This window comes from Physeter macrocephalus, chromosome 13 (genome assembly GCF_002837175.3).
Source record: "Physeter macrocephalus isolate SW-GA chromosome 13, ASM283717v5, whole genome shotgun sequence".
NCBI classification, from domain to species: domain Eukaryota; kingdom Metazoa; phylum Chordata; class Mammalia; order Artiodactyla; family Physeteridae; genus Physeter; species Physeter macrocephalus.
Genome location: NC_041226.1, coordinates 21,726,405 through 21,751,823, shown reverse-complemented (window position 1 = coordinate 21,751,823; position 25,419 = coordinate 21,726,405). Strand labels below are relative to the sequence as shown.

The following is a 25,419-nucleotide window of genomic DNA, read 5'->3' as shown; positions in this document are numbered from 1 at the left end:
GAATATAACCTCTCAACCAGTAACATTAGGTTACCTGTAGGAAAAGGATACACAACTACTGAGACAGGTAACAGGATTACAGTTTTAACAAAAACCTGTGAAAGGCAATCATCAAATTACAATTTTTATTGGTTTCCTTCATTATCATTACTGTCTGCCCACAAATTCTGCAGTTTGGAGTCCATTTCAAATCCTTCTAAGAGTCCACTTCATGAGATAAATATGTACATACAAAATAAAGCAGATATAATTTATAAAAAGTAAATTTATATATTATTTTTCTTCTAGGATCTTTTTTTTTTTTTTTTTTTTTTTCCCGTTGCGGAGCACAGGCTCCGGATGCGCAGGCTCAGCGGCCATGGCTCACGGGCCCAGCCGCTCCGCGGCATGCGGGATCCTCCCAGACTGGGGTGCGAACCCGGTTCCCCTACATCGGCAGGCGGACGCGCAACCACTGTGCCACCAGGGAAGCCCCCTCTTCTAGGATCTTTAAAGGAAGAGTGATGCCTTGACCACATTTGCATTATAAAAAATATCTTATAAGTTTTGATACAGTAAAACTGGCTTTCTATGTATAGTTCTGTGAGTTTTCACACATGTATATATTCAAGTAACCATGACCACAATCATTCAAAAAAATTCCTCTTTTTCTCAACTGGTGCTCCTTACCTGAACCAAACAGAAAATAATGTTTCAATTTCCTTTATTCTTCAAGTAAATGCTTACATAAAATCACTTGTATTTATTTCCTCTCTTCACCACTCTGGAGGCAGGTTAATGTAATCAAAGGTTATAGCTCTGAAAAGTATGATGGTAGGATTTTAAAGCTCAGATTACAGAGGTTGGTTAACTCTTGGTTTGTTTCAAGTATTACTGAGCTACATTTGAAGTACATCCTCAACTATTATTGCATTATCCACAGCTGTCCAATAGTAACTTCAGCAGTAAAATATCTGAAGTATGAAACATGTAATGTTGATGACAGTGTTTTAGAACATCAGGAGTAAGATTAATGAAGAGCAAAGTAAATCTACAACAAGAAAAGGGAAGGTACATTTATTAAAAATAAAAATAGTCGACAGTCTCTGATAACAAACAAACCCATTCAGACTCGAAATATATCCAATATACACTGTAACAATGCACATATATTAAAAAAACCAAAGAGCCATTAAGTAGTTTTGTTACAATTTTAGAAAGGAAAACAAGACTGTGGCTTGCTCCTGCCTACACACAGCATGCAGGCCCAGCCCCGCTTTGTGTGTCCTGTGCAGCACAGCGGTGCATGGTGTGTGTGTGTTCATTTGGTGAACACAGTGTTTCTGGAGAAAAATCGCAGTTTCTGTAAGGATGATCCAGTACATAAATCAGTGGCTCCATGTCATAAAAAAAATCAGTGTAGGCTGGAAGAGCAGGGGGACGACCATTTTCAAAGTCTTCAGTTTTAACAAAAGGTACAGAATAAACTACTAAATCTAGATGCTTTCACATTATTTTGCATGAGTATCAATCAAGTACTGTGTAAAAATTTTTGTAAAATCTTGTTAGCCAAACTAGTGTCTTTAAACCAAAGTCTGTCACTCTTTTAGCATGGCTGATAAGTCTTTTCTGCCTTTGTCACTAATAACACTTGTCAAACCAAAGAACTTTGAAAAAGAATATGCACTGATGAAGGGAACTAGTACCGAAAATGTGCCTGGACTTCAGTCTTAAGACACACACAGTTCCTGTTGGATACTGGACTGTGAGAGTTTATTATCTTCAGTCTTTTCAGGTCCTGAGGCGTGGCAAGTAGTCTTCCGCTTAAATAATCGAAGACTGAGTCGTAAGAGTTCATTGTCTACCATTGGAGCATTTGTATAAGCTTGTTTTACAGTGCCCTATTTGGAGAAAACAAAAACAAATGAAACATGTACATTATTAGTTGACAGTAGAAAAGACAGGTTAACTGCTAACGAAAATAAGAAAAATCAATTTGTGATGAATATTAAATTAGCTGTATTGGATATTTAAAAGCAAAATTAAGAAATGTTTGCAGACTCAAGGAATCTTAGAAAAGAAAGCAATCTTTAGAGGGCACCTAGTCTAACTTCTTGCTTAAAAAAATAGGAATCTTCACAACAATCCCTGACAGGTAATCGAGTAGTTTTTACTTCATTGTTTCCAATGACAAAACAACAAAAAACACACTGCACATTCTATTGTTGAACAGTACTATTTCTTCCATGTTTTGAAATAATATCTCTTCTATGGAGCTACACACTAATTCAATCTTACTTTCACATGACAATCAATTCTCTGAAGAGAAGCACTGAACATTCCATACTCCTTACTGGTCTGTTGATATGCCATAAGATGTAGGCTCCAGAACTGAACAAATTCTCCAGAAGACAGCTGATCAGTGCAGTCTACTGAGAAACTACTACCTCCTTTGTTCTAAAATGTAATCTCTATTATTGGAACTTAATCTCTATTATTGGAACTTTAGCAGTTTTGAAAGTTATTGTCATAAAATTTTGTTAAATGTTCTCCAACCATGTGTATAATGAAATAAAGATTTGAACATCTCCAGCATTCTGCTATTTCTCTTCTAGGATCTTTAAAGGAAGAGGGATGCGTTGACTGCATCTGCATTATAAAAAGTATTTTACAAGTTGTGATACAGTAAAACTGGCTTTTTATGTATAGTTCTGTGAGTTTTCACTCATGTATATATTCAAGTAACCACGACCGCAACCAGAAGTGTCATCGTTCAAAAAAATTCCTGTTGTCTTTCTCAACTGGGGTTCCTTACCTGAACCAAACCAAAAATAAGCTGAGTTTCAATTTCCTTTATTCTTTAAGTAAATGTTTACATATCATCACTTGTGTTTATTTCCTCTCTTCAATTTGGTATATTCTCATAAACACTGTATAATCTCCTCACCACTCTGTATCTGGAAAATTTTTTTCCTTGACCTTCAATTTAAATAAGTTTCTAGTATATTTCATTATCTAAAGAAACTTCACAAATGAAAAATATTTCACAGGAATAGACTATTTAAAATTTTTTTCCAGTACCAATAACAATTTGTTATTCAAAACTATTAAAGTAAAATAAAAAGTACTATAAATTCTAATAAAATTCTTTCTTTTACATGTGTAAAAGACTGGGAAACCAAATTCATAAAAGCAGACAATGAGACCTTAATTTCACCTTAAAGCAATCAAATGAAGAATATGTCATCCATACTACTCAACAAACATGTTCCAATTTTTCTAAGGAAACAACAGTACCTTCTCATTTTTAACAAGCTGCTTTCGGATTGCAGAATCCCGCCTGAAGCATAATGCTTTACAGCATGGTCCAAGATTACTAAGAAGACTTGCTCTTTCCTCTTTTCGTAGTAATGCAGCCATGTTGAGAGCCCCCAATTCATGTTCAAAAAGATTGTCTGCATCTTTCAATAAAAAATAAACACATTAAGGTTTCTGAAAATAGAAGTGTATCAACTGCTTAGATGAATATTCCACAAAGTCTATCTATACTTTATCAAAGTTACCAACAGTGGTGAAAACTATTTCATATTAAAGGCAATATGTTCTCTGTTGGAGAACTCCAGCATGTAGTTTTGGTGCTAGGCTCAAAAAATAAATGCTCTGATAGCCACTTTAAGATATAAGAAAAGCAGAATTGGGAGACAGAATTTAGACACGGATTACTAACTATGGGGAAAAAAGTTCAAGTTAAGAATTAGTAAAGTCAAATTCAATATATTGTGTACCATCAACTGCTGAAAGTTCTAGATTCAGGACTTTATTATGGCAAGATTCAAATGTAGTAATGTGACTACATTCTGTGAACCCTAAAAAACTTAGGAAAGTGATTAGCTGTTTGTTAGATACTCTGCAAATTTTATCCAATATTTGGTCACTGTATAAACCTGGGACAATGTATCAAAATCACTTAGTTTTAAGTCATAACATGCAAAGTAGGGAGAAAACACTTAATAAAAAGATTGAGTTAAAAATAGACAAGAAATCAAAATTTACAGAATAGGGTCAGCCATTAATCTAAATAAATAACAGAGTAGTAACTTCAAAGTTACTCCAACGTTCCAGGAGTTGGCCAAGAGTATGAATGGTATCAGGTAGTGTTTCTATAGCAACATGATCAAACAGGTATTGCTAGAGCCCACAAAGGGAAACAGTAAATAACACCTAGGTAAAAACAAAACAGACATTTGAGACTTAATGGAATTGCATTACATATTTCATTTCCTGAACTGCACAGCATAAACAGATTAGATAATTAACAAGAAACCTGTCTCATGTAATATACCTAGTCGGTAAGTTATACACCTAGTGAACAGGTTTATAACAAAAGCAAAAATAAATGTAAATAAAAACTCAGAAATAGTTCACAAACTTTGATGTCTATCAGAATCATCTAAGGAGTTTTTAAAAATTCAGTGCCAGAGCTCTACCACCAGACCTACAGACTCTCCACAGTTGGAACTAGGATACCTTAGTGGGGGAGAAAAGGCAGTTCCTCAGGTAATTCACGCATACCAGTGTTTGAGCCAACCAATGACACAGTCATAACGCACACTATTAAAAAAAAAAGCACCAAACATTCACCACCATTCTACTATAGATACAAACAAAGAAAGCTCCATTGAGTCCATGCACTTCCTTGAAAAGTGCTCATTAGGACAAATTACTTTTTATCTAAATCTTTTCTGCTTTCACAACAGGAGACTATAAAACACACTTGCAAACCTCCCTAGAACGTATAACATGGCCAAACTTAGTCTCTTCCTGGTTTTGAACTGACCAGCACCAAATAACTTGAGACAGATTAAACACGTATATAAGTACAAATAAACCAAAGGAACGAAAATAACTGGGAAAGTTTAGCTTCAACGAACTTAATCATACTATAATCAGAAAACCTGGACAAAAGCAATTTAAATTTCAGTACACATTCAAGTTTTCTGTTTTAAGCCTTAGAATTTAAAAATTACATGGGAGTGGAGATATACTTTCTTCAGCACTGGGGCACAGAAGCAGACCGAATGGATTAGAAAAAAATCACTATCAGTTATTTCACAAATATTTACTGAATACCTACTGTGTGTCAGGTACTTTTCAAGGCAATGGTGTAATTAGTAAGAATAGATCATTAGACAATACAGCAGTAAACAAAACAAAGTCCTATTCCTTAGGGAACTTATATTCAGTATCATATATTAGTTCTCTAAGCTATCATACCACCAAAAAATAGGACTACTTGGTAAGGAACAATCAAATCCTTCTTTACAGTGTATGTTTTCATTGTTTAAAGTAAGTGATCATTAGGGACAAACTATAGTCTGATTTTGCTAACTACGCAATAGATTTTAACTTGAAATGCCATTAGCAAGAGTCACAGGAGCAAATAGCTGTAGATGTGGATAAGACCTTAGGGATTTCATTACATCATTTTATGCCCACAAGAGTTACTTGCTTAAGATCACAGAACCAATCAAAGTAGAAAGAGTGGGGCAAGAACTCAAGACATTGGTCATCTGTCAGGTTAACACATATTCACCATTATAATTTGTTTCTTACACATACATTCTATGTATACTGAGCCATATTAAAATCAGGAGTCTTACTGCTTATGCTAACAGTTGAAGAAAGAACATGGATCATGAAACACGTAAAACAATTTTTTTTCAATTTTATATTAGTAAAAGCTCAATTCTTTTTCCTAAACGTTTTTACTCTAATGAACGTGACATAACATTAAATAATCTTAGTGCTTTCACCTTTTACCTCCTTTCCTTTTTTACACTCCTCCTCCCCATTAATAAAGTATTAATACGCTGCCAAAACATAATAAGCTAGGTACCAGAGAAACAGAAAAAAAAGGACCCTATAAACTAAAAGTGTTCTGGAATAATGAAAAGCTGTAGCAGTAAGGTCTAAAATCAATGCGATAAAATATTTTAAACTAAATAGCAGCAGCTCATATTTACTGAACATCACTGTATGTCAGAAACTATTCTAAGTGTTTTACTTGTAAATAATAACTCATTTGCTCCTCCTAACAATCATATGACTTGGTGGTATAATTATTCCCAGCTTGTAGATGATAACAGTAACACATAAATTAAATAACAGCTAGTAAGTGGTGTGCCTGTTGGAATCCAGGCCATCTGGCCCAGAGACTAAGCTCTTAACCACTTTGTTAAAGGCTCAACCTAAACACCTGCATTTGAGTAGAATTCCCCATTTCCCAGGGGAAAGGGTTGCCAAGATAACCAATTTGCTTAGATATGAACAATATCTAGTTCACTTCCCCAGGCTCTACTTCATTTAGCCCTGGGTAAACCACTGAGCACTTTGACATTAGAACTTACCTGTTAAAAAGTAACTTTGATACAGTAAGATCATTGTGCTATGTTTACAACTTTTCTGTAGGCTTCAATTTTTCTCAAAATAAATTAAAACAAACTTTGACCATGAGGATTAAATACTGAAGTGAGTCCTCAAAAAAAGTTCTTATACTGTAACTGCTACATGAGAACAGAACAGAACCCTTTTCAAAGGCACCTTAATATTTATATTAAACATTATATAGTCAAAGTGGGACGGAATTACCTTTGGGTTTTTCTAAAAGTCTCTGACATGTTTCTTTGACTTTAGTAAAGAGTTCAGAACCAGCCAACTTTTTAGAGATCCCAATTCTCAGCATAACGGCTCCAGGCGTGAATTTTAAGAGTGCAGCCCCAGGCTCTCGTGGTTCTTTTGGATGCTTTGGCATAAGACCAGACCAGTCCACATCTATCACATCTAATGGATCTACAAAAAGTTAAAGAACAGAATTTTATTACACCAAGAAATACATTCTCGTTATCTATAGAGAAATACAGATTCCAAGCCACAGAAAGCATTAAATAACAATATAAATTAAAAAAGGGATATTCTTAAAACAAAAGATTTTCTATAAAAACTGGTATTTAGAAGCTTAAGGACCTCTACAAATAACTTTCTCACCAAAGGAAAAGAGGCAAAGAGGTCACAGGCGAGTGCCTCTGCCCCCCCATTTCACTTATATGTGGAATCTAAAATGAAAAGAAAACCAAACTCATAGATACAGAGATTGGTGGCTTCCAGAGGGGAAGGAATGTGAAGTTTAGACAAAATGTGTGAAGGGTATCAAGAAGTACAAACTTGCAATTATAAATAAATCATGGGGATGTAATGTATAGCATGGTAACTATAGTCAATAATATGGTATTTCTACATTAAAAGTTGCTAGAAAGTATATCTGAAAAGTTGTCATCACAAGAAAAAGAATTTTGTTAACTTTGCATGGTGACAGATGGTAACTAGACTTAATGTGGTGATCATGTTGCAATGTATACAAATGTCAAATCATTAGGTTGTGTACCTGAAACTAATGTATGTCAATTATACTTCAATAAAAAACCCAAAAACGAAAAAAAAAAAAAGGCAAGCAAACACCTAAGCAAACCTATTCCTACAAATAATGCATTTAAATTGCTTGAGAGATCTCAATGAAAGAACTCCATCATTTCACTAGATTAGGTCTGACGTTTTGAAGCTTGGTACCAGAATCATTTCAAGGGTTAATTAAATCCAGGAGTGTATTTAGTTTGCATGTGTGCATGCATACACAGACACAGTTTACCTTTTAAAAACGAATGATTCATTATGAAATAAATTTAAGAATCAGGCAGTGGCTATGATTAAAATTGAGAATAATCTATCCACTGATAAGTCAGAGTTTAGGAAATTAACAAAATAATGTTCTATTCAGAAATACCTAATAGCTGATAATAATAAAGATAACACTCATATATACATTATACATTAGTAGAAAAAACTGTAAAATATAAGAGAAAATTAAGTCAAAATAAGAATTTAAAATTCTGTATACCCAAACAAAGCAAAACCCCTCACTATGATAAAAAAAAAATTGTTAGTAACAATTAGACTAATTGGGATGATTCAACAAGAACACTGCAGGTGGCTGCTTCATGGTATAGTCACTGGAGTAAGTTCTGGCAATGAATAAAGTACTGTAAATGGAAATAATTACTGAATTTAGAAAATTGAGAGAGAGAAGTATACGAACAGTGTTCAAATATAACCTCAACCTTTGGAAATTTCTGAATAGTCATTTCAAAAGTTGGTTTGTGGCAGCACAGTTGTGAAGCTCTGTACCATACACCTACCATCTAAAACACCGCTAGACAATCACTGTTTGATAGGAAATCTTACAATTGTGCTATTTTAAATAATGCCCTTTCCAATTTATAGGCAATGTCTACTTAAAAATGAGCAGAGCATATTAACTATAATTTTCATTTTATTGGCCCTTCTATGTTAATTAAAACATACATGGGAAAATTCTAACTGCATTTTATCAATTCTTACAGCATGAAAGGGAACAAAGACTATCAATACCATAATTAAATATTTCTTACATTCAACCACCTCTGCAAATGATTACCTGGCATCTTCTCCTCATCCTGTTGATCCTCCCTCTTTTCAGCATCACCTGCCAGAATTTCATCTAGTTCATCATCACTAATTGGCTCATATCCTTCTCCAGCACCAGATCCTAATGAATGCACATCATCTAACTTGGATTCATCATCTCCTGCTAAACAGAAAAATTAATTTCATGCCAAAGAGAGTGTTAAGGGAAAGGGATATCTAAGTGAAACCAAAGAGGAGAGGCTGTGCACACTAAGAAAAATTGAAAAGCATTTTTTTATTTGAAAACTGTATTTCTTAATTATTCAAAACACTTGATACCTCCAAAAGAAAACTTAAAAAGTAAATTTAGTTTTAATGGCAAGAACACAATATGGACAGCAATATCAAAATAGGTTATAAGATTACAATTAAAATATGAGAAATAAAATCTACCACTAACATGTTAATGTTGATATTATGTTGTTAATTTTTTATAATAAAACTTTAAGTCCAGAGAAATCTAATTTCAAAAGGATGCATTTTCTTTATCAAAATAAACTCATTAATTTTAAAGAACTTGCAAACTAATTAGTAAAATTTATTTGAAACTTTAACCACTAGCATACCTTCCATTTCTTTATTTACCAACTTTTCTCAACTACCTAGGCTAAAGCTTTGTCTCCTGGTGACTTAGTTGTGAACTTGAATTATCACAAAACTATACAGTACACTTAATATTTCTAATCAGGTGTTATCCATACACTTTACTGAGTTTACACTAGTTTTCAAAATGCAACAGCATGCTTTATAAAACTTACAACAAATAAAATATAATAAACTGAGATGTTTCTAGTCATTCTAATAATTTTCTACTCTTAAATTCTGTAGTAATCTCCTCATACCCCCGCCATTCACTTCTAAAGTAAACAATTTTAATAACTTCATTACACAGATATACATCTAAACATAAATGCAAATAATAGGATTTTTAACTTTTCAAGCTTTATCAAACTCATTGTCCTACTTTAACTGGATAAAATTTTTCATTTCACAATAGGTAATTCACCTCTAAATTTCTATGCTATGTTATCTGTGATCACAACCAATGAATGGTATATTTTAGGGATGAAGGGCACAAACTCCAATCACAAGAGAGATATTACAATGATTGGTTAAAATTATATTCAATTATACCCCAATACTATTGTACCTCCAATAGTACTATGGCTCACAAATTGATGCCATTTAAATTCAAATTTGATATAAAAAGGTGAAGACCACTGAGGCAGAAATGTTTTTGTCAAGTAGAAAAAATATATAACAGTTGGCGTATTGGAATATATCTAACCAAATAACCAAAAGATGTAAGGATGTTTATAGTTTTAAAAGAATGTGAACTTTATTCTGGGACTAGTGCTACAATACAGCAAATAAAAAGAATATAAAATATTACTGCTTATGTACTAAGTATCCCAGAAGTTTCTTGGGGGCTTGAAGTAGAGAGGTTATGTCAGAACAATGGTGTAAGCACCAGCATCAGAAATGGACAGTTGGTAGAGGCAGAATTTCCAGGAGAGTTTTCAGGGGGGCCATTACTATTGTTAACCTGGGCTGTAATTCACCAAAGAATAAGATGCAGAACGTGTATGCACAGCAGAACATATTTTCATTCATCAGCCATTTATTGCATCCTTGCTAGAATCTTGATGATAAAGAAATGAAAAGCTATGGTGCCTAACAAAGGAGTACAGTATAGTGGTGAGAAAACTATGGAAAAATAATTATAATATGGCACAGGGATGCTATTAAAGATGTATAAACAAGGTGCTATGGCGATTTGAAAGAGTAAGCACCTTTAGCAGAGAAGACTTCGTAGAGGAAATAATGCATAAACTGGGACTTGCAGTTTGAGTAAGAGAAGATAAAAGGGAAAAGGTCTATCAGGCAATGGGAAGAGCAGGTACAGAGAAGGCTAGAGAAGGAAGCCCATTCAGAGTGCAGAGGCATAAGTCAGCTTGTATAGCATTATCAGGGGTGAAGGATTGGAGAGTGGATGTCCACGGCTGAGGCTGGCTCTGAGTGGGCAAAAGGGTGGATGTGGCCTTCTCAGGGTCCCTCATTCTAGGAGCGGGAAGTCATTTTAATAAGGGACCTGAGCATCCCCAGATTCTGCTATCTGTGGAGGGCTCTGGAACCCATTCCTGCAGATATTGAGGGACTGAGGGACGACTGTAATCATTTATTTCATTTAGGCTTATTTGAACCAAGTCTACCTTGATAGTACTAATGAACGGAACACATTTTTTAAGTATCATAAGGCTTTTCCTTATAAACTCTATTTTCCCTAAAACAATGGAGTCAATATGCATATCAGATGACCTTTCAAAAGGAAATATTTGTTTGCTATGAAATCTGAAAAGGAATGGAGCATTGAAACAGACAAAAAGGCGTGACACTCACCTTCCATACTCTCTGTTCTCTCAGCTTTATTTGTATCTTCAAATCCCTGCAGAGATCCTAGATCTTTATCCATTCTTTCTTTATCCAAAGCTAAAGAGTCCCGGGAAGTGCCTTCTAGGTCTCTTTCATGTTCACTCTCCAGTTTTGCTTCACTGCGTTTTACAGACTCTATTTGAGGACTCTCAAAAGTTCTGTCTCTGTCCCTGTCCCTTTCCATAGCATCAGAGATTAATCTCTCCCTTTCCCTGTCCAAGTCTCTCCTTTTGTCTCGTTCTCTCTCCCGGTCCCGTAGTCGATCTCGGTCCCTGTTCCGGGGCCAGTCTTTATCGGCATCTCGCTCCCATTCTCTCTGCCGTGCATCTCTCCTCTCTCTCTCCCGCTCTCTCTCATGCTCATAACGATCACGCTCTTGAAGCCTATCTCTGCTATCAAACGACCCTGATCTTGAATGGACCTGTCGATCTGACTCAGGAGAACTTCTTCTTGAACTATGGCTTCTTGAATCCTGGCGATCTAAAATAAATACACCATATACAACGAGTGAACACATGATAAAATGGAAATAAAAGGCTTCATTTTAAGGCCCTTTAAAACTGACAATTTATCTTTTTCTATATTTATTTTAAATTATCCAAAGGACCCACCTTAATGAAATATTCCATCTCTCAAAGTGTTAATTAAAATATGTAAAAAGCATGTTTCCTTGTTTATTTCCACTATAACCACAAAATATCTTCAAAGAAATACATACATAAAGTGTTTAAGCAGTAACAGAAATGATCATTTCATTATCTGACCTCTTCCTATCCCCCTACCTTATTTTCTGTGGTCAAAAGAGGAAGTGCTGGTTGCAGGAAGAAGAGCCAGAAGGTTAAAATTTTAGGCATCAATAGAGGACTTGAATACGTAAGTGCTTCCACCAAGATATACTACTAAAATCCTGATACTAAACTGACTTCATTGAATGTACTTCTACTATAATGCTGCTAGTAATGTGATAACAGGTAACATTTTGGTGGGATGGTTTAGCTTTTAGGTTCCTTGAAATTTAAGGCAGCATATAAAGTAACCAATTTAGCATTTACTTTAAAATTATGATTTGAACAAAGCATAAAACTGTACCAAATATACTAACATAGGAAACAGTGGTTAGATTATAATTCATTTTTATTACCTGAAGAAGTACTTCGACTGGGTTCTCCACGCTTTAGCTGATCAATCCTAGATTTTCTCTCTCCTGTGATTTCTAGACTTTTTGTTTTTTCTCTGTCTCTTGAGCCACTATGCAGTACTCTCTTTCGACCACTTTGGTCATCCCCACTTCGATGTGCAGAATCATTGGACGGGGAGCGGAGACGGCCAGATGTATGACTACGATTACTCCGATTGCTGCCAAGGCTGCTACTCCTCTTTTGATCCACTGGCTTGCGATGTGGTGCATCTTCTATAGTAACATGAGGTGCCTCTACCTTTTCCACTCGTGTTCTGTGGCATTTTCTATGTGAGTCTTCATTGATAAAAGTGTTGGTGGTGTTGGCTGGGGTGGAAGAGGTGGAAATGGTGGTGGTCGATGTGTTGAAGGTGGTGGCAGCAGGAGTCGTCGTCGTGGCAAGAGGAGGAGGAGGAGGAGGAAGAGAAGACGGGGAAGGAGTCCTTCCAGGAGTAGCAGCTGTGGCAGCGTGCTCTGCTTCTGTCACCTCTGCACGGTCAGGCACGTCCTCATCAGACCAGTCACTGAACGCTGTATCTTCTTTCTTCTGAGGATCCTCCATAGTGCCATCCTTATCACTGGGCATTTCAACCAATTCCTCCTTGGTTGTGATAGGGGGAGTCCGTGGGCCTCTCTTCTTCTTACTCTGCTGGAATGCTTCTTCATCAGAAATGTCAGAATCACCTTTGGACCTTTTACGCTTTTTTTCAACGCTTTTCTTCTTCTGTCCTTTTTTTGGTGAAAATACTTGACCATCTTCAGACGTTGTCTCTGTGTTACCCCTGTCCATTCCAACATCATCTTCTTTCTTTTTCTTAATAGGTTTCTTTTGAATTTTTGCTTTTTTCTTGTTTTCATCATGAGCTCGATCAGATGTGTCTCGATCTTCAGATGGGTGGTGTCCTATCATGTCTTGTGAACGAGTTCTTGAGCTCTCCGTGATTTCTATCTGTTCTCTCTGCTTATCTACAGAAGAAACTTTCTCTTTGAACTCCTGTTCTTCATAGCGCCTTGAACTTTCTTTTCTTTCTGGTTTACGATCTTCCTCTTTCCACCTGCCCTGCCTGTCTTCTGTAAGGTGGGATGGACTAAGAGAGCGAGATTCTTGAGGTCGAACAACCTGGCTCAAGAGTCTGTGTTTTTCATCTAGACAAAAAGATAAAAGTAATCACACTTTCACCATGTTAACAATATTGCATGCTACCTATAAATAATAAACCAATCTCTCCCTTTTCATTTTAAAAGTTTAAAAGTAACAACTTCAGTAAAAATAAAAATATGGCTTTACTACAACTAGTAGGAAATGACAGTGCCATTATGGTAGAATGACTATTTCTAACACATACTTTAGTCACAATGGGAGATATTCAGAGGCAGTAGAGCAAGAAAACATTTTAAATCTTAATTCATCATTTCCTACTGATGTGAAAGAATGGTCTCGTGGTTACAAATGAATATGACTACAGAAACGTGGAAAACAGATCCTGCTTACTTTTATCATCTCCACTGTTGTAGGTGTCACTGTCAGGAGAATGTTCTCGCCGGCGCTTAGGTGACTGACGAGGGCTAGGACTCCCTTCATTTCTATAGCGCTTCCTAAATTGGACAAATGTAATTTATAAAATTCCAGGGGATGAAAATGATTTCTTTACTACATTTTTACTATTATTTCTTGCTGTAACTAGAATGTATAATTGTAGGATTATAATACTATCAGAAGCTAGTGGGAAGCAGCTGCATAGCACAGGGAGATCAGCTCGGTGCTTTGTGACCACCTAGAGGGGTGGGATAGGGAGGGTGGGAGGGAGGCGCAAGAGGGAGGGGATATGGGGATATATGTATACATATAGCTGATTCACTTTGTTATAGAGCAGAAACTAACACACCATTGTAAAGCAATTATACTCCAATAAAGATTAAAAAAAAAAAAAGAGTGACGGAGTATGGCAAGAAAGAAACAGAAAAAAAATAGAATAAGAAAATGGTAGTGATGGAAATTCTATGGTAATTTTCTATTATATAAATGAATGACTACCCAGTAATCAATAAATTATAAATTTTAGGTCTCAAAAATTAGAGTGTGTATTCCTGCTTCATCCAGAACTTTAAATGTCCCATCACAATTAGAGATCTAAGTAAAGATAACACTCAAATGAACTTATTCACAAAACGGAAGTAGAGTTTGTAGAAAACAAACTTATGGTTACCAGGGGATAAGGGTGGGGAGGGATAAATTGGGAGATTGGGATTGAGATATACACATTACTATATATAAAATAGACAACTAATAAGAGTCTGCTGTATAGCACAGGGAACTCTACTCAGTACTCTGTAATGACCTATATGGGAAAAGAATCTTAAAAAAAAAAGAGTGGAGATATATATATGTATAACTGACTCACTTTGCTGTACACCTGAAACTAACACAACATTCTAAATCAACTATACTCTAATAAAAATTAAAAATAAATAAATAAAGGTAACACTGGCAAAAAATAAAGAGAACACAATTAACCCCCCCCCAAAAAAAACCAATACTCTCAGAGCTATTTATATCATACAAAGGGTATTCAGCATCTTTAATAAAATTCATTTGTTAAGACTTACAACTGTGGACTTAAAATACATGGCACCACCTCTTCTTTTTTTCATGTAGATGTAGAATCACTCACTGAAATTCACCAGATTTAACTACTACAAAGTGGTAACATATAGCAGAGGAATCAATGTACCCTCTACTGAAACTTATTCATTAGTTTTACCTTTTTATGGTACAGAAATACCTTACGTTGGGAAGCCAAATGAGAAAATCTAGTATTGGCTTTGGAGTCAAAAAAGACTTGAGTTCAACTTTTGGTCATGTTACTTATTATGCAACCTTAGGTAAATTCCTTGAAGTCATTCTTAGCTTTCTCATCTGAAAATAGCTGAAAAAATGGGGGTCCATCTTATAAAACTGCAATGAGGAATAAGTTAGTTATGTCATAAACCCAGTGTCAGTCATGTTGTGGGTACACTGTAAAAATTGGTTTCTTCCCATCTCTTAGAACTAAATCATCTGCTTGGTGACAAATTAATAAAATAATTCATATGTTCACTATATTTCTTGTTCTTCAGTTAAACTATTTTTTTTTTTTTTTTTTGTGGTATGCGGGCCTCCCTCTTGTTGTGGCCTCTCCCGTCGCGGAGCACAGGCTCCGGACGCGCAGGCTCAGCGGCCATGGCTCATGGGCCCAGCCGCTCCGCGGCATGTGGGATCCTCCCAGACGGGGGCGCGAACCCGGCTCCCCTGCATCGGCAGGCGGACGCGCAACCACTGCGCCACCAGGGAAGCCCCAGTTAAACTTTAAATGACTAGTGATTTATATCTCTGGATACTTAAGTTATTCTAGTGTTTTCCTATATTTTTGTTAAATTTCGACCACTTTTTTTTTTTAAGCTAACAATGTTTGTAAATACTATGGCCAAAAGTTGAGAAACACTGCAGCACATGAGCACATTATCTCCTTGACAGCTCATTGATATAGATGAGCAACCAGGTGGAAAAGGAGACCCCATATGTAGTATGACAACTCACAGGCCCAAGCTTGTGCAATTCCTTATCAAAAGCTCCTGCCATCATTAGGCAGTCTCTGTCCCCAATCTCTGAATCTGGGCTGGCCCAGTGACTTACTATGACAGGAAGATGTGGTGAAAATGACAGTTTAAGTTTGGACACTTAGGACTCAAGAGGCCTTGCAGCTTCTGCTTTGGCCTTCTTGGTATGTTTCTACTATCATATGCAAAAGCAGAGTTTAGACTACTGGAGGATGAGAGGTCATATGGAAGAGAAAATAAGATGCCCTAAGCAACAGCCAGCACCAATTGCCAGACATGTGAGTGAGGCCATTTGGGGTCATTCAGACCCAGCTGAACTGCCAGACTGACTGGAGAAACATGAGTGATCCCAAGTGAGACCAGGAGAAGAGCCACCCTGCTGAGCCGAAACAAAATTGCTAACCCACAGAATCATGACCAAATAAATGGTGGTTGTTTTAAACTTCTAACTTCTCATGTGGTTTGATACACAGCAAGAGATAATTGATAACATAATATAAAACATGCAAAAAAAAGAAATTTAATTTCAAGGAAGTATCTACAGAAACAAAATTAGAGTAAAATAAATACTATGGCAATTCAACAAACCTTCCTCATAACCATGGTTAAAAACAAAAGTGCTGGATAAATTCAACTACTGAGATGACAATATAATTGACGAAAACATCAAGATGTTAACCTCATATAACTAGTTATTTTATAGAGCTGTTGACTCCTAAATTTCTGGGGCCCTTGTCAATGTTTGTAATGTCTAGCCATGAAAAACTAGAGAAAATTTTGGCTACTGTAAGCTGAGATCAGAAGCATGTAAAATATAATCAAAGCATAGGATTAAATAATAATAAATAAATAACAAAGATTTCAGAATTTTAATCTTAGAAGATAGAGAGTTAAAGAGGTCAGAGGAGAGAAGAGAAATAATAGGTACTGTGTGCCTGCATGTGTTAAAGGTATTATCAATTTTATGTTAATGCGAGTTTTTTTTTTTTTAATGTGGGGAGAGGGAAGCGAGAGAGTGAACTACAGAAAATCTTGGCTGCAGACTGAAGGGAAGGCAAGACCTAATGGAAGAAGCCTCCATTTCTGTGCTATGTTATTTGTTTATAACCAAAATCCATAATAGCAGTGATGAAAAAAGCCTAAAGCAGAGAGTATATTCACCATGAGGCAAATGAGGTAGAGGTAGAGGCAAAGCAATTGAAGATATATAAATTATTTCCAGTTTGTCTTAACAAACTTAAATATACCCTCTATTCTAGTTAGTATTTTTTTAAAAAAGCCCTTAACTTTGATATGTTTGGTTTTATGTCTATCAAACCTCAAAATTGACCAATCAGAGTCCAGATTTCTCATGGCTATAGTGATTGGCTTAGCTCTCTTATCTAACTCCTCTACTGATGAGAGCCCGAGCACAGAGAGGGCTACTGAGCTGATAGGTATAACCCTGGGGTCATCCTAGCCATCATTTGGGTAAAAGCCTTCTGAGTCTAAAACTGATACAGAAAAAGAACAGTGGAGTACACCACTCTATGCTTTGTTTGAGAATCTGGATACGGTCACATCAAAGCAAATAAAAACTAACCCTGGACTTCCCAGATACCAGAGCAAATAAATTCTTATTGGTATTAAAAAAAGAGAGAGAGAGAGAGAGAGAGAGAAAAGAAAGAAGAGAGAAGATGCCCTCAAATATATAAGATAATAAGAACACATCTTTTTATTCCAATAATCTACTCCACAACCCAAGAGAGGATACCTCTCTATCTCTCATCTTCTTCTAGCCATGCAGTGGTTCCAGAATTTCCTCAGTTCTAAGACACTGTGAATGCTTCTGCAGCCTGGGGGTAGTGACTTTAGACTTATACATACACAAAACTCATAAAGGATTATCAGGAATAGCACAAGCATTATGTCTTGGTGACAAGCCAACTCCATTAACTAGTTATAAAGTGGATATGATGGGACACAAACCCACTGATTCTACCACTTTTAGGTTGGATTCCTGTTAAAAACAAGTCTGTAGCAGTCAAATAAACCAATGTACCATCAAAAATGGCTGTAATTGGGCTTCCCTGGTGGCACAGTGGTTAAGAATCCGCCTGCCAATGCAGGGGACACGGGTTCGAGCCTTGGTCCAGGAAGATGCCACATGCTGCGGAGCAACTAAGCCCGTGCGCCACAACTACTGAGCCTGCGCTCTAGAGCTCGTGAGCCGCAACAAGAGAAGCCCCGTGCACCGCAACTAGAGAAAGCCCGCGCATAGCAACAAAGACCCAAGCCAGCCAAAAATAAATAATTAATGTTTTAAAAAAATGGATGTGGGCTTCCCTGGTGGCGCAACGGTTGCGCGTCCGCCTGCCGATGCAGGGGAACCGGGTTCGCGCCCCGGTCTGGGAGGATCCCACATGCCGCGGAGCGGCTGGGCCCGTGAGCCATGGCCGCTGAGCCTGCGCGTCCGGAGCCTGCGCTCCGCAACGGGAGAGGCCACAGCCGAGGGAGGCCCGCATACCACAAAAAAAAAAAAAAAAAAATGGATGTAATCAAAACAGTAAACAACAATTATTAACTATATCCCTTGGATACAGAAATAGCAGAATGAGAAAACTTATTTTTTCCTAGACAATTCAAAAGATGTTGAACACCAAATACATATAATAAAACTAAAATACAGGAAAATGTAGAGAGGAGAAAGAATGAAAGAGGATATTAGGGGCCCCCGAGAAGCATTCCGTGGAACTTTCTGAATTCCTCACTGACACGTAAAAAACTGGCTCATGATCACTTACTTGGCTTTTCTCTCCTCGTGTGCGTCTCTTGGATTCCTGTCCTCCCGGGCGTCTTCCCGCTTTTCTCGGCGGTCCTCGCGCCCTTTGTCTTTGTCTTCCCACTCCCTCTGGCGTTCTCGTTCTCTCTCCCTCTCTCTCGCCCGCTCCCGCTCCCGCTCCCGCTCTTCCCTCTCCCGCTCCCGCTCTTTTTCCCTGTCTCGCTCCCTGTCTCGCTCCCTCTCTCGCTCATGGTCGCGGTCTCTCTCTCTTTCCCGGTCTCTCTCTTTCTCTCTCTCTCTCTCCCTCTCCCGTTCCCTGGCACGCTCTCTTTCTAGTTCTCTTTCTTTCTCTCTCTCCCGATCCCGCTCCCGTTCCCTCTCTCTCTCCCGCTCCCGCTCTCTTTCCCGATCTCTTTCCCTAGCCCTTTCGTCTCTTCTATCATCCGCTCTGTCTACTCTTCGTTCCTCTCTTCTTTCATCACGCTCAATCTCGTCATTCCTTCCCTGATGTCGAATTGGTGAGCTTGGTCTTTGATCTACAATGAAAACCAAGTTTTGTCAGTGATTAATTTCACAGATAACCTATTGGTAAGACAGTATGGCAGATCTTACATTTTATCTGTGTATAGGGTCACACTGGCAACAAATATAAATCAGGTACTGTATTTACTTTTAATTTAATCATCCAAATAATCACCACGAGATGTTTAAAAATATTTCTTTTTCTTAAAGGTAATTTTTATTTGCCCTCTAACTACCATGTTTTCTGCTCCCCATCAACCCCCCTCCCGCCTCCCACTGATCCACCTTTCATCTTTCTCTGCATGCTCCCTACCCTAACTCCAACCCACTGCTCCAACCCCACTTTCTGCCATCTCTACCCTTCACCTCTGATCTTCTCTGTCCCCCCAGCAGGACCTGAGAACACTGGTGGCAAAGGATAGGGGCAGCAGGAGGTGTAGAAGATAGGAGCTGAAGGAAAAAAAAAATTTCCCTCGTAAGTCACACCTCTAATTTCAGGCCGAAATATATACACATCAAAGTGCAGCTATTATGTGAGGAAAATATAGTAGAACAAAACATCTGTCAAAATTTGTTGCTGCAACATCAATTTATCATAAACTAGAATATTAAGGGAACTGATGCTTAGCAATCTTGAAATAATCAAATGTAAAAAGTGTTTCATATTAGTGATATATATTTATAATTAATAACTACTAATCGACTAAAAATTTTATTTAATCATATAACTGATTACTCAGATGAAGAGCTGTTTTCTTAAAATGTTAAATGATAACCCCATCACATTTTTATATATATATATATATATATTTTTTTTTTTATACATGAATCATATAAACACAAACTGAATGCATGCTGCCCAGTATGCCCAGCTGAGCAAGAAATTAGTCTGGGATCAAAAGATGTCTAAGAAAATGGCATGGACTTTTCCACAGAGACAGCCATTTTTGAAAGTAGGTCACTGTGCTATTATGATCTAGGCTACTGCAATGTCTCTATTTTCACACTACACAGTATTGTTTACTAGTTAGTCATAAAAGGCATGCTACAATATGGCCAACAGGTTTGTAAGTGAAATCTCTGACATCAACTTATTAAGCAGAATAATTTTAGGATATTTTTAGTGAAGGGTTCGGTCTAATAATTTGAATTTCCTTTCTTATCACAGATGAAAAAGATAAGAATTATCCATATTTATTAGGTCAAGATATGAAAATTCACAGAATTTTAAAGCTAAAACAAAACAAAGCTAAACCTTGCCCAGACCCTTTACCCCTTTTCTTCTTAGAATTTATGGTCAGAAGTTGATTTGTCAAAGTCACAGAGATGGTAAATACTTGGGACATCAGGACTAGAAGTCAATTTTCTTAAATCCTTTTTTACTTTTGCTGAAACAAGTTTAAATTTAAAATGGTTCTATTGTACTGCACTCTAGGTTCCTGGAAGGCTGTACACTCATGTCTCAGACTGTCTGAATTCTTGGTTTGGGGATCATACTAATGTCACAATGATTACAAAACAACCTGAAACAAATTCAATACTGCAACTTAGAGCAATTCATATTTGAAATTCCTGATTATAGCAATGTTAGGGAACAGACTCCTTTACTCAAGCAAGCTTTTTTTGACAAATAAAAACTCTATTTTCCCAACCACAATGACAAGGTTACTTACTTCAGAGAAAATGGAAAGGAACACCACTTTAACACATCTCAACTATCCTCCCTATCTTTCCCCAAAAATGTGTTCTTCAAAAGCATGCTTCTCTTCGTGTATTTATTTTAATGAATGGTATACCCATTCATGAAAGCTGGAAACCTCTGAGTTTTCCAAGTACCGTCATATTCAAGTACCATCAATTTCACTCTCAAAATATTTCTTTATTCTATTTCCTCTCTCAATCCCTACAATTAATATTGTTAACTTAGACTTTGATCAGCTCTTCTTAGATGCCCATGTTATCAATGGTCTAACTGGTTGGTATCCTTGTCTTCAGTCTTTTGCCAGACTCCTTAATACCTTTTTCCTTTTTCTTTTTTTGAGGAAAACTCCATATTTTTTTCCAGCTGCTAAACAAACAAACAAACAAAGAAACTGCTTAAAAGCACTTATGTCCTAGGCAATGAAAAAGGCAAATAAATCCAAAATTTTTAGCCTGACTTATTGGGCCATTTACAACATCGTCTATAGTCTCTCACCCAACCTTCTTCCTAGCTTCTTTCCTTCCCTACCAATTATAGCACACCTCTACTCCAACCTCATAATTCTTTACTACTCCAAAGCATATGTTTCTTTTAGTCCTGTGTGTCTGCACATGCTACACCCTCTCCCTGCAGTGTTTCTTCCATGGTTCCTTCTAGCCAACTCCTATTTATCTTTCAGGCCCTAATTCAGATGTCTCTTCTTTAGGAAGCTTTTATATATAGATTGCCTCAGTATTCTGTCTGCATCTTTGTCTTCTCACAGAACTTTATATAGTAGCAGTATTTATCATATTTAACTGTCTATTTGTACCCTAATTAGACTGTGAAGAACGGGAAGATTTAAATTCCTGAGCACAGAACAAGGTCCTGAACACATCTCTACCTTCAACCTTGATCTATCTCCCTTTGCTCACCACACTCTAGTCACAATGATCTTATTTCAAACTCTAGGACATACTAAGCTATTTCTTATCTCAGGGAATCGGCACACGTTCTTTGCTCTGCATGGAATGTTTTTACCCTCCAATACTTGCAATGCTAGCTTCTTCCCTTGCATTTATGCCTCTGCATAAATGTCACTGCAAATTTTTCATAAGCACACTATCTGAATAAAGTAGGTCCTTCTCATCCTTTATTTCTATCTGGATCCTTTGTATGTTTCCTTGACAGCACCCAACAATCACTTTTCTTTTTTCAGGGGGGATATCGTCCCCTTTATAAAGTTCTACAAGCACAAGTGTTGTACTCCAAAAACCTAGCAAAGTGCATGGGTACTCAATAAACATTTGTAGAATATATCATTATCAAAAATATATTTCTCTTTCAATCATACAATTGATATTTATTGAAGTAGTTACATTAAAATAAAATAAAAAGGGAATAAGACTTATAGTCAGACGACCTGAGTTTGACTTTTAGCTTTAGAACTTACTTCTCTAACACTGGAAAAATCACTACCCTTCTCTTAGCCCAAATCTCCTAAAATATGAAACACAGATTCTCTTATCATACATAAACTCACAGATATTGAAAGATAAAAGGATTTAAAATATACATTCTCTGACTTAATATTATAAAGAATATTTGATTTAATTCAGCCCACTGTGAAGCATCAATACTCAATTCCCTACTCCATCAAGTCTTGTACTATATTAATCTCAGCATTACAGCAAACCTTACTTTAGTAACCAGGCAAGGTTAGTAAGACCTTCATAAGGTCATAAATGTTTAAAGGCCCTAATCTGTACAGAATAAAAGCTTGTTAAAGAAAGTACTTATAACCCTTCTTAAATGCCTTCTAGTATCTTCCTTCAAAACTGATTTAAGGGACTTCCCTGGTGGCGCAGTGGTTAAGAATCCGCCTGCCAATGCAGGGGACATGGGTTCAATCCCTGGTCCGGGAAGATCCCACATACCACGGAACAACTAAGCCCGTGCGCCACAACTGCTGAGCCTGTGCTCTGGAGCCCGTGAGCCACAACTACTGAGGCTACGTGCCACAACTACTGAAGCCCATGCACCTAGAGCCCATGCTCCGCAACACCGCGGGACAACTAAGCCCGTGCGCCACAACTGCTGAGCCTGTGCTCTGGAGCCCGTGAGCCACAACTACTGAGGCTACGTGCCACAACTACTGAAGCCCATGCACCTAGAGCCCATGCTCCGCAACAAGAGAAGCCCCCGCACTGCAACGAAGAGTAGTCCCCGCTCACCACAACTAGAGAAAGCCCACGCGTAGCAACGAAGACCCAGTGCAGCCAAAAATAAATAAATTTATTTAAAAAAACCAACTGATTTAAGAGATCATCTAGTAGAGTAACAGAACACTTTTAGCTTAAAATATACAAGAATTTAAAATTAGCTAAACCAAGTATTACATATTCTCAGGAAGGAACACGAATAAAACATTTCTCCAAACAACCCCCAGCCCTATCTTCATCAGTTTTTTCTTGTTTCTCCCTGGCAGTCCTTACAAGACTGTGTATCACAGCTAGTGAGTGAGTGGCCAGGATACTCAGATGAGAAACTTCATCTCCTGAATCAGAAATACCTGAAATGTCACCCAAGCATCTATATTATTTAAAACTTTGTGAGCTGTTTGGTTAAGGTAAGAGACATACAGCAAGGCACCTTAACTCTTGCAGTATGCAAGTACCTACTAATTCAGTACCTGCTCTGTTACCAAGTAGGTACTGGTAGCTAGCTATTTACATAATCTCTCCTAAACTAAGTAAAAAAGGAAGATTATATGAATAAGTATAATAATTTAAAATGTGTCAACAAGCAAAAGTCTTAAAAGATATTTTATGTTAAAAAGTAAACTGATAATGGTTGAAAGAAAACCCAATTCTCCCAATCGATGTTGGTCACTATTTAATAATATTTCATTTAACAAACCTCTCTCTCTGTTGTCACGACGGTCTCTCTCTCCATGTCTTCTCTCAAAGGAAGAATCTCTTGCTTGATCTCTGTTGTCTCTTTCAGGATATCTGTCTCTTTCAGGATAGCTACTTCGAGTTTCCCAGCTGTCATGATAGTTGCTAGTACTACTGTGACTATCAATTTGAGAACCTCTTGTGCCTCGACTTCCTAAACAAAGGATATTCACACAAATATTTAACAAGTACACTTTATTCAACAAGTTGTCAGTCACAATCTTTCCTCCCCCAAACATATAAAGATATGTGGGTTTTTTTTTGGTTTGGTGGGTTTTTTTTTGTATTTCAAAGTGTGGTATTCATTGTCAAAAAGGATATTAAATGTTGGATCAGAACACCCAAGGTGTCTAATGACTGACTTGGGTAAGCTAAGTCCCGGTTTTCCCTATCTATAAAAAAGGACATATAATGGAATCATAAAGCAAAGAGACTCATTTCAATTAAGCCAAAAAACAACGAAACAAAAAATAAAAACTATTAATTCATATCTAAATCACAGAAATATCATAAAAACAATTAAGGACATATATTGCATTGACTACAGTTTATAGTGAAAACATTCCAATACAGAACCAAGGTACTTTGTTGACAGTAGGTGGTACCTGAAATTTTTCATTAAAAAATTGGGAAACGAATGTTCACAGTAGTAACATTTTAGAATGTTCACAGTAGTTATAGCCCCAAACTGGAAAGTACCCAAATGTCGTTCAATGGGTCAAGGCTAAACAAACTGTGGTACATCCAGACCATGGAATATTACAACAAGGAGCAAACTGTTGATACACACAACAACTTGGATGAACCTCAAGGAAATTGTGCTGAGTGAAAAAGCCAATCCCAACAGCATACAGACAGCAGGATTCCATTTATGTAACATCTGTGAAATAACAATTACAAAATGATGGACATATTAGTGGTTGCCAGGGGTCAAGGATAGGGGAGGGGATTTGAGTGTGGCTATACAGAGGTAACACAGGGAGTCTTGTGATGATACAGCTGAGTATCTTGATTGTGGCGATGGTAATACAAGGCTACACAGGCACTGTGGAAAATAGTATGGAGGTTCCTCAAAAAATTACAGAACTACTATATGATCCAGCAATTCCACTGCTGGGTATAGAGCCAGAGGGACTGAAATCAGGATCTGAAAGAGATATCTTTACTCCCATGTTCACTGCAGCATCATTTACAATAGCCAAGACATGGAAGCAACCTAAATGCCCAATGACAGATGAATGGGAAAAAAATGTGGTAAAAAAAAGTGGTGTATACATATAATGGATTCAGCCTTTATAAAGAAGGAAATCCTGCCGGTTGCAACAACACTGAGGAACCTGGAGGATGTTATGCTGAGTGAGATAATTCAGACACAGAAGGACAAATGCTACATTGTATCACTTATATGTGGAATCTAACACAGTCAAACTCATAGAAGCAAAGAGTAGAATGGTGTTGCCAAGGGGCTCCAGGGAGGGGGAACAGGGAGGTATTAGTCAAAGCGTACAAAGTTTCAGTTGTACAAGATGAGTAAGTCCTAGAGATCCATTATACAGCACAGTGTCTATAGTTCATAATACTGTACTGGAAACTCAAAAATTTGGTAAGAGGGTAGACTGTATGTTAATAGCATTCTCATCACACACACACACACACACAAACACACAAGTAATAAAGAGCATGAGAAGAAACGTTTACATGTTAATGGCACAGACTGTGGCAGTGGTTTCAAGGGTGTCCATGTGTCTCCCAGCTC

The 25,419-nt window shown here is 37.1% G+C and overlaps 1 protein-coding gene across 6 annotated transcripts in view; it reads right to left on the bottom strand.

Moving 5' to 3' along the window:
- Nucleotides 1-370: 370 nt before the first annotated feature.
- The window catches only part of ZC3H13 (zinc finger CCCH-type containing 13), an 87,366-nt gene continuing 62,317 nt past the window's right edge, over nucleotides 371-25,419 (bottom strand). For 3 of the 6 annotated variants that reach the window (XM_055089334.1, XM_055089333.1, XM_055089335.1), the window contains 10 exons: nucleotides 23,626-23,817; nucleotides 19,392-19,475; nucleotides 18,526-19,039; nucleotides 13,638-13,741; nucleotides 12,110-13,291; nucleotides 10,936-11,448; nucleotides 8,507-8,659; nucleotides 6,628-6,828; nucleotides 3,277-3,440; nucleotides 371-1,880 (listed from right to left, as the gene is read on the bottom strand). In XM_055089334.1, coding sequence (XP_054945309.1) covers nucleotides 1,710-1,880; nucleotides 3,277-3,440; nucleotides 6,628-6,828; nucleotides 8,507-8,659; nucleotides 10,936-11,448; nucleotides 12,110-13,291; nucleotides 13,638-13,741; nucleotides 18,526-19,039; nucleotides 19,392-19,475; nucleotides 23,626-23,817 — 3,278 coding nt within the window. In that variant the 3' untranslated portion in view covers nucleotides 371-1,709. The remainder of the gene's footprint in view (nucleotides 1,881-3,276; nucleotides 3,441-6,627; nucleotides 6,829-8,506; nucleotides 8,660-10,935; nucleotides 11,449-12,109; nucleotides 13,292-13,637; nucleotides 13,742-18,525; nucleotides 19,040-19,391; nucleotides 19,476-23,625; nucleotides 23,818-25,419) is intronic. The other 3 variants (XM_007129773.4, XM_055089336.1, XM_024125895.3) reach the window with 3 other exon arrangements.